At 36.6% G+C, this 17,091-nt stretch overlaps 1 protein-coding gene across 10 annotated transcripts in view; it reads left to right on the top strand.

Moving 5' to 3' along the window:
- LOC145695073 (echinoderm microtubule-associated protein-like 2) overlaps positions 1-17,091 on the top strand; it is a 438,352-nt gene that overhangs the window by 365,669 nt on the left and 55,592 nt on the right. For 9 of the 10 annotated variants that reach the window (XM_081771921.1, XM_081771922.1, XM_081771927.1 and 6 more), the window contains exon 5: positions 3,260-3,325. The exons of the other annotated variant lie outside the window; for it this stretch is intronic. In XM_081771921.1, the coding sequence (XP_081628047.1) occupies positions 3,260-3,325 (66 nt within the window). The remainder of the gene's footprint in view (positions 1-3,259; positions 3,326-17,091) is intronic. 10 annotated transcript variants of the gene reach the window in all.

Below are 17,091 nucleotides of genomic sequence, written 5' to 3'. Positions count from 1 at the left end.
TTCCCCTTTACTTTCTGATTCAACTTCAATAACCAGATCTACGTTATTTTGTTTTATCAAATTTTTCTTCCTTTAATATGGACACATGTTTCATGTTTCTAGCTTAATTCTTGTGCTTTTATTGTCTTTTCCCCTCCAACTATATTTTCCACATTGTTATGCTCTTGTCCTCGAACGAGAAAATTTTTAACGCCGGCACTGTATTTTGACCTGTGAAAGACTGTTATACAAATTTTCTCTTTCTTTTGTCGACAAATTAGAAGTTGAATGGTAGTTTCCGGTTGCTTTCCACAACACAGATCGCAACTATTTAAGTCACTCTGATCACACCTGAAACAAATGTAAATGTTGCCATAGTAATCACAAAGATTTTCGGCAACTTGGACCACTGGAAAAACTACTGTCTTCTCCCAAGCCACTCTTCGTGTGCTACTCCATTTAGACCAGTTCGGCAGAGGCGCCTCTCTGGCAGTGAAATACCGCCGAAATATCTATATATTTCACTGAAGCACGCAATCCTTCTCACTTGAGAACAATTGTTTTCGTAAAAGTGGGAACTCTCCAATTTAATTGTTTAAAACAATCTGTAACAATATACAGGATAAAGTTCCAAATAGCAAAACATAAAAATTCAATTTGTTTAGCTGATTTATTAAATCTAGTTCTGAATTCTGAATTTTAAATTTGCTGATGCTATAGAGAAAAAAAAAAGGCATGTACAGAACATGCATTTTGTTTATGTATGTCGAAGAAGCTTAATATACGATTACCCGTAATTTATATTAAAATATAGCTGCAAGATTTTAAGTTCATTACTGGACAACAGATAACATATCCTAGTAGTTGAATATGTTAGGAGTAGATGGCGAATTCCTAGTGCACAGTTAATAATAACAAAGTAAAGCTGCCACAACTTAGGATTTCATTATTGCTGCTGATTACTCATTCAAATATTAATACAACCAGGGGAGTATAGTTGGATGCATTGGACATTTACAGGAGTTAAGGGTCCTCGCTACACCCATACTCACTTTTTCAATTGTAATGAATAACTTTAAAGACAATGAAGAACAAAAATTTAGAAATTGAGCCAAATAGTATCTATAATACTATTAAATAAACTTACATTGTCTCCAAGGCCTCGCATATGATGTAGAAATTTGACTTACTCGATAATTATGACGTAATAATCTGCGCATCCAAATACACGAATCTCGCTTATATTAGAAGGAAAGTAACAGTTGTAAGTTTATTTAATAAGATTTTGCAGGTAATACGTATTTGCCTTATTTTCTGTATTTTTAACGTTCTTCATTATGTTTGAAGTAATTCAATAAATTTCAGAAAAGGTGGGAAAGCGCTGTGAAGATCCCTAAAAGAATACCACAAGAACATTGTAATAGAGAAAGTAAACAGAAAATCGTGTGATATTAACTGTTGAAATCGCTCGTAGTATTCTTTAATTGGGGTGGGTGACGAGTGACAGAGAATCCTAGTATGATCCAGGCTCGTAAACAGCCCGAAAATGTAAGGGGAGGGGACGATCCAAAATTATTATAGTTCATCACCATATTATAGTTCATTTGCAAGACTACTGTGAAAATTTTAGAGGGGACCAGTAAAAATTTAGGGGAGGCGGCCCCCTAGACCCCCTGGATACGGGCCTGGTACGATCTCGATATTCCCGACAGAGATTCTCAATTAAATTTAATTGGGATTAACATTGATAATATGCATGATTTATTTCACAGATATTCAATATTTTAACGTCGTTCATTTGTATGGTGTAAATGAAAATTTAATTATTTTGTATTAATTATTTACTAAAAGATATTTAGTTGGGATTTATTAAAATTGATTTTTTAAATGAATCTTTCACGGGACATGTTCTGGGCGCCTTACGTAATGTAATTTATCTTCTGAAATATCTTCTGCGGAGAGATGTGTGATAGATATCTCGCGTGCTGAAATATATTTTAAGACTTCATTTCAACCTGGGGGGCGCGGTGGCTCAGTGGTAGAGCGTTCACCTCCGGTGCTTGGGGTCCCTGGTTCGATCCCAGCTCGCGCCGTGTGGACCTTGTGGTGGACAAACACCGTGCTCGTGGGTTTTCTCGGGGTTCTCCCGTTTCCTCCCACTTTCTTCATTCCACCATTTCACTCATCTATCATCACCGTCTCCTTTAGCCTAACCGGCATAACCGTGGGACGTAAAACTTAAAGATTTCATTTCATTTTTTTAATTTCAACCTACCTAATGTTAATATATAAATTTCGTAACGGTAATTTGTCCTTTTCTTTTTAATGAAGAGATTTGTTAAACAGTACGGATTAATTTGGTCAATTTCCCACTTCCTTATATAATAATTAGAATGAAAATTCAACCGTGAGCATAAATATATAAACGATATACTTATAAATCCTTATAAAAAATAAATGTACTTGTGAAACTAATTATGTAAATTTACTTTTGATTCAATTTCTTTTCACCCATAAATTTGTACTTTTCTTATTTATATAGCATGCCTCTAAAATTGCTGTAAAGTTTTCAACTATAGCCAATTTCAGCTCTTATAAGATATTTAATAAAGTGCTGAAATTGGACGTAGTTGAAAACTTTATAAACACGCTATATAGAAATACAATAAAATCACAAATAGAAGGGGCAAAAGAAATTGAATCAAAATTGAATTTTATAGTTTCAAAAGTGTATTTGTTTTATAACAATTCTGCTTGGGAACTTAAAGAACTAGTACAATAAATAAAAATAAATAAACAACATTTGGAGAATGATTTAATTATTATTTGGCAAACATAACTATATGGATATTTAGTTCTTCCTGTCTTAGAAAATAAACTGAGCTCCATAATTGTGACAATACATGTGCAATACATGTGTTAACATAATAGCAATTTAAATGTTCACTGTAATATAAAGCACATACTTGGTTTGGAAACCATCTCTCCAAAGTGATTCTTTTCATTGAATGCAGGTGTTCAGTCACAGGTGGTTGTAAATGTTTTATATACATTACACGTATAAAAACATTCTCTTTTGTATTTGATGAATAGTCATGTGTTATTGATGTCTTGTTTGAATGTATTTTAGCATGGCATGTTTTGTTTTTATCATGGAATGGTGAATGTGATTTTTTTTTTCTTTTGGCTTGGGAATTTTTCACTCTTTGATGAATTACTGTGTGAATATTTTTCTATCACGCAAACATAGACACACTATTTTTTTGTGTTTTCTTTCTAGACTAGCAACGAAATCTCTATTTAACCTGTACATGAGACCTCAGCAGCAACATATGTTAAAGCATGGGTATGCAGCTTTCATTTATTATTAGTAAAATATTGATAAAATCATTGTAACTGTTGAAGAACCTGAAGAAGCTAACAAAAGTTTGCTGGACTTGGTGCCAGATAATTTATACTATTACGTAGAAGAGTTAGTGATTCATTCATCTTTGCCCAGGCCATAATACGTATTATAGGCAAAAACATGGTTAGGATTTTTATATATATATATATATATATATATATATATATAGAGGAAGCAAGAGATAAGGAAGGATTTTTGAAACATTTATTCCAAGGGGATGATAAAGGGGTATTCAAATCTTCTGCCAAGAATTGAGTATATTACGAATACTGAGGTTGGAGAGATGAAACTCAGCATATAAACTCTTTTTTTAAAAAATAAGGGAATACATACTTCCGCGTTATCAATTATTCGGCTCCTGAGGAGGACATTTCTGTAGTACTCAAATTTCCCTGTCTTTATTCAGAAAGTGTCACATGTGAAAATTCGCGTGAGTTGTAAGTGTGAATTATGGTATGCTCGTAATTAAAAGTAAGGTTAAACATGCTTCAACATTCTCAGAAATTCTAATACAAAGAGGGGAAAGGGGATAATTTATATAATATCCAAATTTCCCTTTCTTCATTGAGAAAGTGACGAATGTGATAATTCGCTTAAGTTGGAGGTGTAAAATTCGATATATAAACACTTGGTTAAAAATAAAGGAATATGTGTTCATCGTTTTCGAAAATTTTGCTCTTAAAAGGGGAAATGAGGAAGTTTTTTTTTATAATACTGAAGTTTCTTTTGTTTTTTTTTCTTTTATTTAGGAAGTGCCTAGTGTGAGGATTCGCTTATATTGGTGGTATAAAATTCGGTACACGATCTCTTCATTAAAAATTGACTGAACGTGTGTTTCACATTCTCGGATACTTTGATTCCAATATTCTATATCCAGTTTTATATATATTTCACCTTGTTTCGGTGTGAAGAACGGCACTTCTCCTAGTTCTCAATAAAATACATAATTAATCGTAGTAATTGTTAAGTCGCTTGAAGCTCACAGTTTTTTTCTACAGTTATCAAAATAATGGAAAACAAAGACAAGTTAACATTTAAAAGGAACATAAAAATCTAGTACTTAATAATTAAGGAATTATAGTCTGCGTCACCTGAATTGGCGTGTGGCATCAGCCAATAAGCTCGCAGTGCCCTGTTACTAAACTTTTAGAGAGGAATCTAGTAACAGGGCATTGCGAGCTTATTGGCTGATGCCACACGCCAATTCGGGTGACGCGGACTAGTAGCAGTCAAAAACAAGAATTATAAAGCTCTCAAGAGCACTGCTGGGGGACAAGGTGGCTACAGTCCATTTGATACAACTTGTCCCTTCTGACAGTTGCTTTCCTTTGTTTTATCCTTCCTGTATGTGGTCACAACAATCAGGCAAGAAGAACTGTTTCTATGGCAACAGCACGTTCAGCCAATTATAGTGTCTTATTTCTCTTGCTCTGCAATGGTAAACTTTCCACCCTTTCCGCACTTTGCCAATTTGAATATAAACAAATGCACACTGTTTTAATCGAATTTCAACTTGAGTAGTGGACCTGCTGGTTATTGAGAGCATTATTTTTAGTTTTCTTTTGTGTCACTTAATTTTATAAAACTGAGATTTACTTGCAGCAAATAATTTCGTGTCTCAATACCTGACGCAAAAGCTGGCAACACAGTATTGAGCATCACGTGCGCACAACGAACTGTCAGAAAGGACAAGTAGTATCAATTGCAGTATAAATAGGAGGGTGCTCACCTCTGATGCCAGGGATTTCTGGTTCTATCGCAGTCCATATAAGTTTGTGGTGGACAACATCGTGTCCGTGAGTTTTCTCTGGGTTATCGTTTCTTCCATCCGTTCTTTCATACTCATTCACTTTCATTAAACACCAATCTTCTCTAGCCTGTGTGGCATAACCAGTCATAAAACTACAAATTTCACTTTCATTTCAAAAGTACTGTATTAGAAAATCATAATTAAGAAATCTAATAAGCTGTTTATCGTGAATGTTATCTATGGATTTTGATTAGAATGTTACAAAATTGAATAAATAAGCAAATAAATAGTCTGAGAAGCTAGTTCTTTAATCGCCTACCAATAACTATGATTAAAAAAAATAACAATAAAATTCAAGTCAATTCATAGCGCAACCATATAGCCAAACTTAATTTGAAAGTATTGGATGTACTTCTTCAGGTTCTACTACAGTTAGTTATACCATATTACTTTTTTTTTTTTTTGTAATTTATTCATGTAATTTTGCATCTTGTTTACAGAGTAGATCTTAATGTTTTATACATGTAGTGCACATTATATTAATGTATATGCACCTGTAGCAAAAATAAATCCAAAAAGCACTAGACTTGGTATGATGTGTACGTAGAAAGAAATACAGGCGCATTCTTTCTCAGAAGCATAGCTTAATGTGATGTACGTAGTGTACACGTATCGTTGCATGTATGATTGATTATTATGTGACTTTGGCTTGACCTTGTGCGAATGTGCTCCTCACGCTTCTTGGACCAGAGTAAATTGCTTTAAGTGAGACTTGATAGTGTAGAGATGCCATGATTAAGTAGAACGTCTTTTTGTAAAGAAGAAACGTTTCATTGTTTTGGAATGCGAGGTAAGTTATGTTTAGCCTTTCTTTAAAGTAAATGATCTTTGTTCATGTTCACTATTCTTTTTCAATGCATACTGTAGTTGTATTTCTACATACTTCTGTAAAATTTGTAAATAAATGTAGAGTTGTATATGTAGAACAGTTCGTAGTTTCAAATATTGTTCTGTTATTGTCTTAATGATTGTATAGAATTTTAATGAGTGTATTTTTATGTATATCTTAAAATTATTTGCAATACAGTGAAACCTCCATGACCTCTCAGTAGTGGAGACCTCCGTAATACGGACAAACTGTTTTTGTCCCAACAAGAACCCTCCCTTTTACAGACACTTTCACATGTCAGATACGAACACGGACAGTCTTCGTTCACTCCCAATGTTTTAATAACCTCTTCGTAATGGATGGGAATCATTATACAAGCGCAGAAAATACTTTCTGCAAACTGAAAATAAATCTTCGCAAAGGATTCAGCAATCACAACCAAATTTCGATCAAGTGCTAGTGACTGCAGGATTGTGCGACAGATAACAATTTCAAATTTCCCCCCAAGAAGTACATAAGTCGTTATTATTAGTTAGTCTATATTTTTAGTATTTGATAATAATTATGTTCGATTTTCTTATTGTGTTACTTTTACTTCTACTATAGCTAGTGAATAAGCGAATTAAGTGACTTCTATAGTAAGTGTTGTACTCTTGAGAAGAAAATGATCACACAAGAATTTTGCGATACATACCCATATAAACAATTTCTAAGGGATCTTTTTATTTCTTTACAGAGCGAATTTTCCCCTCTCATTCTCTCAGTAATTCGAACACAGAATACAGTATTTCTATATTGAGCTATACTGAAATTTAAAGCTACTTAAATTTATTATAATACAGCATACAATTACTACCTAAATTGTGAGCAATCTAAATTTGTGGAACCTTTTTGTAACCGTTGGGATTACAATTTAACCCCCGCTCTCTCTCTCTCTCTTTTTTTTTTTTTTTTTTTAAATTTTGGTTTTTACATCACTATGGTGAGACCATACACTGCAATTTTCTTTCTTAATCAGCCTTCTACCGAGTCCCGACTCCCCTCCCATAACTTCCTAACTCAACATAATTTGTACACTTGCTTAATAAAACTATACTTGTTTAACAGGGAAATTACTGATGTAGCATAAACATTTAATTTTACACTTCATCTGTACTTTTTCTGTTATTAAAAAAATAATCTAGTTTTATCATTTTTCGTGAAAATATAGATAAAAGTATTTTACAATTACTTATCGGGTACAAAATAATACCTGTTCAATAATACATAGACGTAGTGGCTTGTAGTATTGGACCCCCGCAACAAAAACTTCTGGATGCGCGTCTGAGTCTATTATAATATACAGAGATAAATATCCGTGGATCTACCATGGTATTCTGTAGCCACGGAGGAAGGGGTTTGATGTATGTATGAATCATTTGTATCATCATGAACTAGCCATGTTATGTAGGGTAAGAGATCAGATAAACATGCGGGCCAAGGAAGCAGTGGAATATGGTGTACATCAAGAAATTGTTGGACGTTGTGTTGTTGTGTTGCATTGTGTTGCAAACTGCCATTTACGAACTGTAGTAGTGAAACCAAACAGGCTTTTTAGACTTCAGCGATGTGCATTAGCTGGTCAACGTTCCGTTAATCTGTATTAGATGAGATCGAGGACGGAATCCATTGACATCCTATACCATAACACGTGGGACCTTATTTCGGAGCGGTTTGCATCAACGCTACTCGAAATTTGACTTTTAGTTATTCGTGTTGCGTTGGAAAATGTCGTAATTGTCCAAAAACATCTGATTCATAGGATGCACATGGTTCTCTAAAATGGTGACGTAATCACGGGCAGTGACATGACTGGTAAATGTCAGCAGAGAATCCACTGAAAACAAGGATATTGCGACCCTTGGAATTACAGAGCCGCTGCCATTTTTGACGGTTGGGCGGAGGCACTGCATATCATACGGTTCTTTGGACGTCCGCCTGACATAAACGCGGTTTAAAATGAGGTTGTAATGACTCGTCACATCACGCGTTTTAAATCCTCAGCCGCCCATGTTACATGTTCGCGGCATTATTGGCGTCTTGCTAAATGTTATGGTCCCTTATCTGAGGTTTCGTCCGTGCAACCCGTCCCCGTCATGTAACTCACGGTGGATTGTGATTGCCGATACAGGCTGTGGGGGTGCTGCTTGAGTTCTCCATCACTTGCACCACAGTCACACGATGTTTTCTGAGTGAGAATTCGTTTAATGCTCGGCGGGACCTATTACTGAGGGCTTTCTTCCGACCACTATTCCCCTTCGCCGATGTGGTTTTGCTGTGAATTTTGTATGCCATCATCACCTTCTACACTGTCCCGCGCGATACACCCAATACACTTGCCACATTCGTCACGATTACATCATACCCAAGTGCCAACAATATGACCTCTTTGGAAATCAGAGAAGTCACCCATTTTACACTATCACCGTCTGTTCAGCTCACTGCAAACTCCATTCTATTGCTTCTCATGGTGTATGGAGTTTGCCCTAAAACACCTCAACTAAGTCCGTCACTGCGGTCGCCGCCTGAACGTTGCTAACCCAGACACCTGACGTTTCCAGCTCCAGTTCTTTCCACAGAATTGATAAATATCTTTGGGTTGCTCCGTCCAAACACTTGTCCATTCAATCCCCCCTCGTCGTATCTCAAAATAATGGCAGACTAGTTTTGACACTTTACACAAGTATTACTAGTTTCGAAATTAAATTATGCCGATTTTCATATTAAATCATTGAAACTGTCCTTATTCTTTTTTTTTACTTTGAATATTCTTCTGATCTCATTTTGCCTCCATTTCGTAAGTTTTGGTTTTCCTCTTCAGCTTCATTTATTTATTTATTTTTGAGACAGCATGTATCCCACTGTGTATAAATTTATCTGTTGATTCATTTATATTGAGGGGCCGCGGTGGCTCAGTGGTAGAGCGTTCACCTCTGGTGCTTGGGGTCCCGGGTTCGATCCAGCCCCCGCCAAGTGGACTTTGTGGTGGACAAACACCGTGTGCGTGGGTTTTCTCGGGGTTCTCCCGTTTCCTCCCACTTTCTTCATTCCACCATTTTCATTCATCACTCATCATCACCGTCTCCTTTAGCCTAACCGGCATAATCGTGGGACGTAAAACTCAAAGATTTCATTTCATTTTTTTCATTTATATTGAGCCTAAGTCAATGTGCAACTGTACCGCGCATGCGCAACCCATCCCCGTGAGATTGCCACGAGGCAAGCAACACGTATCTCGTTAGTCATGCAGTAGAACACTGTGGTCGAGCTTAATCTGAACAGATTCTGGAAGGGATTCGTTATGATCCTTTCCGACGCTAAGTTCGTGGTGTTGCGCATCGTAGAAGTGTGTAAAGTGCATAATTTTCGTGTAGATCGTACCACTGTAAATCGTATCATACGAAAATATGCTACACAGAGTCCTAGGCCCATCACCCCGACCGAGCAGCCAGAAACATGCTTTCCGTAAAAGGACCCCGGCACTATTGCATATTGTTCGACGTATGGCGACCTCCGAAAATTCCCTACACAACATGCGATGGCCTCAAATGCTGCCCATCGCAGACTACAATTAACTGCGCCATTCACTGGGATTTACACGATCATTCGCAAGAGCAGTGTGCACGTCCTAAAATCATGCCTTGTGGCTGAGCGAAAAAGAAACTGCAGACTTTGTATGAACGTCAGCTCACGAGTGATCGAGGGAAGTTTGCTGTTACCCTTGATGAGGCTTGGATTTACCTCACAGACTGTGGTAAAGTTCGTGCCATTACATAGAGACCTATTGACGCCAAGGGCCGAAGCATGTTCTTCCCCAGTGCGCAGTGGGTTTCCTAAAAGGGTTTATGATTGTGTCCGGTTTCACGTAAGAGGCAAACTTCATCTCCGAAAGGTGGAGCGAAATGTCAGTGTCAATGTTGCATACTACCAGACTTATGTCCTGACTGAAATATACCAGCATGAAATCCCAGTTTTGTACGGACAAGATGTAAACCAGGTTGAACTGTACCAATACAAGGTATCCAGCTACACAGTGACAATATCGATGGAATTCTATCATCATGTGCAATAGGAATCTGGAATTGCGGCAGTTCTCTCCTCAGGCATCCCTGTCAAGAGCTCCTTAATATACTATTTTGTGCTTTCCAACTTCTTAAGCGGGGTCTATCCCATTGTCGATTCCGCACCGTATCCGGCCTGTGGAAAGCCTGTAACAAGAAGTGGGATGTAATATCCGTGGTCCAGCTGCAACGCAGTTTCGTGCAATGGAAACTCCGATGCCGAGCAGTAGTTGGTAGATGTGGATGTGTCTTGCGGATCGAACACAACCGATAGTGCAAACGTGATATTTCGTAGGTGACATTCAAATTTAGCTCAATATAAATGAATCCATCTCCGTAAATGTTATAATATTTCTTGCTTCCTCCCCTCTTCCCGTTGAGTATTCAAATATGAAAACAAGTAAGCACAGACGTTTCCGATCCAAAACTTATTTGGCTAAATAACAGTGAATACTACTGTTGATTCCATTTTAATAATAAACTCTCCTCAATAGATACTATCTCAAAAGTTTTCGCATTTAGAAGTGAATATTTGAATATGTTTGTATAGAACTGCAATGAGAGTACAGATGGCGTTAAGGAAAATAACGCGTAGTTTTGTGAAAATGATTTTGCTCTTATATTTGCAGTTTACAAAAGAAATATTTTTTAAAAGAAAAACAGAAAACATGACAAAAGAAATATTTTTAAAAATAGCAGAAAACCAGCTTGTTTGTCGTTATATATGCGTTCACATCAACTTCGGATGCTTGTGTTTTTCCTTTCTGTTTTGTGAAGTGTTACTTTAACTTTTGTAGCAGCACCATTCGCTGAGTGGTTCCAAAATCGATTCGTGGACTGTTTTCTAAGATAATTCAACTTTCCCTTTGTTCGAAAGTTTCATATCGGAAAACCTTCCCAGATATAACCTAGTTTCATCGCTTGGTATTTATCACTGGTTTGGGTTCATTCTTATATTACATATAGTTTTATTTGTTCCAGAAAGGCCTTTTGTGATAATTGTTTTCAGTGATCTATTGCAGTCTATAGATAATAACTGTCAGTTCACATACGTTAGGATTTAGGAATAAAATGAAATAGCCTACTTTTAGTTCAGTGCAATAGTTTCTAGTTACCTTCTGTATCTTTGCTGATAGAAATTCCATAAAGATAATAGATTGTGGCAAAATTAATTTTCATCAAAATATTCTTTTAGGGATTTGAGAAATCAAAAGTTGGGTTTATTAAGTTTACGCAAGAGGAACATATAAAGTTGTAATGTTAGTACGTCCGTTACTCCACACAGTAACTGTTAAACGGAAGCGAGTTTTTGAATTATGTTTTTTCCCATAGATTATCTCAGGAGCGTCATTTCAGATTTTGCTTGGGGGGGGGCAAACCCCTTGATATAAGTAAAATTTCGCGTATTTCACAGATTTACTACTATTTTATTGATAAAATCTATAGAAATTTCACTCAGGGGGGAAATTGCCCCTCCCCCTCCTAAATGACGCCCCTGGATTATCTCAACCGAATTCATAATGGAGTCAGTCCATTAACATCTTCACAGGTTATTGGTGGCTATCCATTTTCTGTTTTCTACTATTGGAACAAAGGTAGTACAAGTTACACTTCGCGCCGTTAGATGGCAGCAAACGTCCTGTAACAGTTGACATCTACCAAACGAAATTGAAACTTCTAACATGTGATTCTTTGCACTATCTACCATAGTGTATAAGTATTAATTATCGTGCTTCTGATTAACTCCAATTTCGTTCGCGGGAGACCCGGTTCGATTTCCAATAGGAGTAAACGTGATTCGGATCCCACGTTAAGCTCTAGCTCCATGTTTCATATAGCCTCGGTGCTAAAAGGAGCGCTAAACTTCCATCGAACCAACCATCCAATTTCATTTTTATATATAATATATCCTATTAATAGCGGTCTGTGAACAAAAAACTTGAAAGTGACTATGTTTGTGACAATCTCTTGAACCACCCGACCGATCTCTATCAAATTTTTGACGTAGATGCAGTTCTGGCCTGCGAGTGTTCTTAGCTATTCACTTTGACGGTGGAACTTAGGGGAGGGGTGGAGGGGGAATTATAAAAATAAATAAAAAAAACTTAATAACTCTTGAACCAAACGACCAATTTCGATCAAATTTTCAACATAGATGACGTTCGTGCCTGGGATGGGTTTTATCATTTCAGTTTGACGGCACAATGTAGGGGAGGGGAAGAGGGACATATATGTAAAAAATAAATAAAATAAAAGTGACTCTCTTTGCGACTTCATCACGCTTAAACTACCAAACCGATCTTAATCAAATTTTCAACATACATGACATTCGGGCCTGGGATAATTTTTATCGTGCCGTGCCCTGCAACTTGGGGAGGGGAGAGGAATATATAAAAATCACCGAAAATGTCCAATGTCAAAGAGCGCTTTAGTAATTGTAAAAACGGATACTACTATTTTTCCTTAATTTAACCCAGCGAAATCGGAGTGCGTCTTAGATTCGAGGACGTCATAAATTCGAGTAATTATCGAGAAATTCCTAATTAAAAATATTATTAACGTGTTGTTAAAACTACTTTGCTAGCCATAAATATTTTAAATTTTGTATCATATTCAATCATTCAGACAACAATAGTGTCCTGCGCTTGCGCAGAACGTGCGGGTTTGCTAGTATGCATAATTATGGGATCTACAGAGGGATCTGTTCATGTGGACCAAAAAGTTTTATTCGTTTAATGTATTTCGAGATTAAAATAACACAGGGTTACCGACCCAGGTTTGTGCCCTTAAGTTTTTTACGAATGCGCGTACAATTTGTTATTGGTCGAGAAATATTACAAGCTCATACAGTCTCGGAACTGCATTGTTTCCTTGAAACTATAATATCTGGATAGAAGAACCTGAAATTTTCTCTAGCTTAGAAATTGCTGTATATTTAATCATTGTGCAGCTATTCAGTTCTATGAATGTAAAATTATGACCATTTTCCTGCAGAAATTTTATCTATTTTGTCGAATAAATTGGAGAAATTTCATAGATTATAAAATTTCATATTAAGTCTTCTACTATTTTACAATTTTCTAAAATAATAGCGCGTCATGGCTTATTCGAAAAGTCGGAATTATTGTCTCCAAAGATCTTGTCAGTCCGATCTGATGAATGCTAGCGTGTACGAACGAGATATTTTCCCCCTCAGCTAAGTGTTAGCCCGTCAATGATGATACAAATAAATTATTTGGAAATAATGGTCGAAAAAGTGAAATGAAAATGAATACTCCTAGATAACAATGTACAAGAAAGTTCTTCTAATAGTTCACATGGCATAACAGGTTCGAACACGCAAACGTCCATTATAAAGGCAAGTGAGTATGGTTTCTAGAATAACATTATCAGGGAAATAATCTGAGAACTGATTACCGTAAACTAATCATTTGCATTTGGTTTAAGAGAAGCGCTTGACCGCTGATTCTCAAGATTGAAGAGGATACTTGTAATCTAAAATGTTTCAAGAGAATTATAATGGAATTTTATTTCCATTATTGACAATATTGAGGAGATATCACCATTGTCCATAAAGCAATGCCGTACCCAGGGAAGAATATTAGGGTTCCCGGAATTTCAGTGTTTACGCTGAGTAAGTTGGCATTTTAAGCCAGTAGCGAACACAGATCTTATCAGGGGGAAGGGGGCTGAAGCTTCAAGGTTCATATTGTTTCAGGATTCCGCGTCGAAGTTGCAAACACTAACCGTATAATCATGGGGGAGTTCTTCGGGATTTTTGTATACATAGGCCTATCTCAATTAAATATTTTTAATAATATTTTATTCAATTGGAGATTAAAATATTTAAGTCTTCTGTAATGAGTGCTCTTGATTTTAAACACACACCATTTTTTACCCTCTGGGTGCAGCCTTGGCGATAAAGTATGTCTGATACTCTTGAGAGCAACTAGACCTCTCTCTCCTTCCTGCCCCGTGCTGTATAGGCCTACACTTTGTTTTTCTGCAAAATAGCAAATCACAGAACGATATCGTAGTTTTGACTTAATAACGATCTGGTGTGTACAAAGTTCAATTAAAGGCATGTACCATTTCTATTTTGTAGGAATTACTCACTTTTGATAGGCGTATTTTTTCGGTTTTGTTGTAATAGATAACTTCTAGTTTAAATTTTTCACACCAGAAACATCAATATAAACTCATCTTATGGTAAACTACTTCAATATAAATATTGTGAAATTGCTCTTCTGTATTCCTTCATATTGCAAAATATTAATTAGAATATATTATTACTTTTTTCAAAAAAATAGGAAACAACATAGGCCCTACATATGTAGTTTTTTTTATGCTAATGGCTGTCTTAAATTGTAATTGTCTTCATCTGTTAATGACAGTGATTGTTTAGAATGGCAGAGTGACACCTGTAAATTATGTAAATCTTTTATATCAAGTGAGCGCAGGAAATTTTATGTATTCACTTCTCAAAAAGCTTTTGTTATGACTCAGGATTGTTTCGCAAATACAATTTCAACAACTGCACTGCCTTGTGTTGGTGATTCATTCAATAACGAAAACTTTTAGCTTCTTCCTCCATTTATTTATTTATTTATTTTTTTAATCTTAGTGAGCGGTAGAGTCTAGATCCGTAGACGAAGGTTACAAAATCCGATAGTTGTTTTTATTTTCTCTTATGATGTGGATAATGAATCGTCCTGCTTCAAGAATGTTAGACAGGCAAATGTGGCCTTGAGTTGGAGGAGGTTGTTATACAAGTTGCTCGTGTGTAGAGTACAGAGAGTAACAGAGAGAGAAATATTGGAGAAACTGAAATTAAGGGGAGGTAAGGAAAAACTGCAGAGTGGGGTGTGGTGTGGAGAGACGGAAATTCTGTTTCCAGTGATAGCGAACGGATAGGCTTGCGCGGCGCACTCGGCATCGCCAGTAACTCAGAAACATTGTTAAGAGTGTGACGGTGTTGCGGTAAGCGGAACTGCAGAACATCATTTATTTACAGTTTGGATACAACAGCTGTCAGCAACAGAACTCATTGGTAAAGTCCGCTCGTTTTCGAGTCTGTGCGGTATTTCAGCATGTCGGATGACAGGTAATTTTGGTCCAATATTTCTTTTTATTATTCACCTTTATAACAATGATACAAATATTTTATCTGGAATGTTGTTAGAACGAATACGATGATATCATAAATCACTGACTCAGAACGAACTTGATTCATAATACTGGAGCATTGCATAACTTCGGAAGTCACTTAGTGCGTAGATGTTTGTTGGTTTTTACTAAAAACATTACACCAGAACGTGTGTTTACATTGAACTAATAGCAGGCCCGCTTTTGTAAACGGGCACACACAGCTCTTACCGAAGGACGCAACATCCATGTAAGGAGGAAGTCAAAAACCGTTTTAAAAAATAACTAAACTTAGAAGAATAAATATAAATGTGATAGATGTGTCGCGGCCTTATTATAAGTAGGATACGCCGGGTCTTTAGATGTGGATAATGCGAAGGCTCCCCGCAGGAGAGTTAAGGAGAAAATCCCTCTCGAACCAAAATTGACATCCCACTGTCTTTTTTTTTTTTTTTTCTGCTGTTATACTGGTAGCATAGAGAAAATAACAAGTATTTTCTTGTATTTTCTGTGCAGGTAGTAGAGGCTCAAAGGTCAGAGAGAAGTCTCTTGGTCACTGCATGTCCAGGGCGCTGTTGTCAAACGTGGGCTTTGAGTAAGCGAAGCGTCAAAAGCGGCATTCACATAGAATTCGAAGGAAAAGAAATAAAAAGGAAGACACTTGGAAAGAGTTTGAAATGAAAGCTGTATATTCTTGTAGCGTACGAACAAACCTCCATGGATACTAAGCAAGCTAAGGTGATGTCAGTCAGTCCATGGTTGTCTTCGTTGCATGAGATCCGGGTTCAGTGTTCTGTATGATGCGGGCTGTTTTTAGTTTTTTCGTATCGTTGTCACAGTTAACAGGTGATATTTTTTGATGTCTATAGCAGGACATTTATTCAGTAGGGCTAATTCTTTTATTAAAACAACATTAATACATTGGCATCTCTTAGGAGGTTGAATAGGTCTGACTTTTTTGTCAGTTGCTTTCCCTCATTGGCGTACGCATGGGGGGTCGGGGTTTTAAACCCCTTGAGCAAGAAATTATGCAAATAGTTTTTTTTTTTCATATTATTATACTACATAAGACCTGAAATTACATGAACTTGGGAGCTTATCTCCCCCCATCTCCTCCGCCGCCTTGACGAACTTCTACATACGGCACTACTACTCCGTAGATTAAGGAAATATAGATCAACAAAGAACTTAATGACTAAAATATAAACGTAAACTGATCTCAGTAATACTATTTCTTCAGTTTTTCTTTTTAAAATTTATTTTATATAAGCGAAACTTAGTGTTTATGCAGGTAGGCTTATCATGGGCGGAGTTGTGGGGGCGTTGCCCCCACTTTTTGACAAAAAATAAAAATGCAACCTATAAGATGGCCACATACCAAGACCTCCGAGACCAATTAATTCTGCCCCTCCAGCAGACAATTCTTAGCTCCGCCTACGAGGCTTATGTAACCAGAGAGTGGCCAAGTTAGGCTAACCCCGAACAAACAGAATCAGAGACCGATCTGTTTATTTCAATTGGTGGTACAAAGTACGTAAGTTCAATATCTTGATAAGCTCAATACATATGTAATATTTTGACCCCGGCTCGAAATGATACCTACTTAAGCCAAATTTCAAGTCGGGCTACGCATCTGTGTTTGTGTTATTTAAAGGGTCATACTACTAAAATTTTAATTTTAAGGTTGGTTTAAAGGGACAAATTTTGCCGATAGATGGCACTACTGTTTTCGTATCTCTACCATGTATTTTTTAGCTTTCACGAAAATTCACGATTTCTCTTACAAATTTCAACCTACAGACTTCAAATTTTTAGAAGAGTA

The sequence above is a fragment of the Thermobia domestica genome, chromosome 9, assembly GCF_964235325.1.
Source record: "Thermobia domestica chromosome 9, izTheDome1.hap1.1, whole genome shotgun sequence".
Classification (NCBI taxonomy): domain Eukaryota; kingdom Metazoa; phylum Arthropoda; class Insecta; order Zygentoma; family Lepismatidae; genus Thermobia; species Thermobia domestica.
This window is presented reverse-complemented; position numbering and strand designations above follow the sequence as displayed.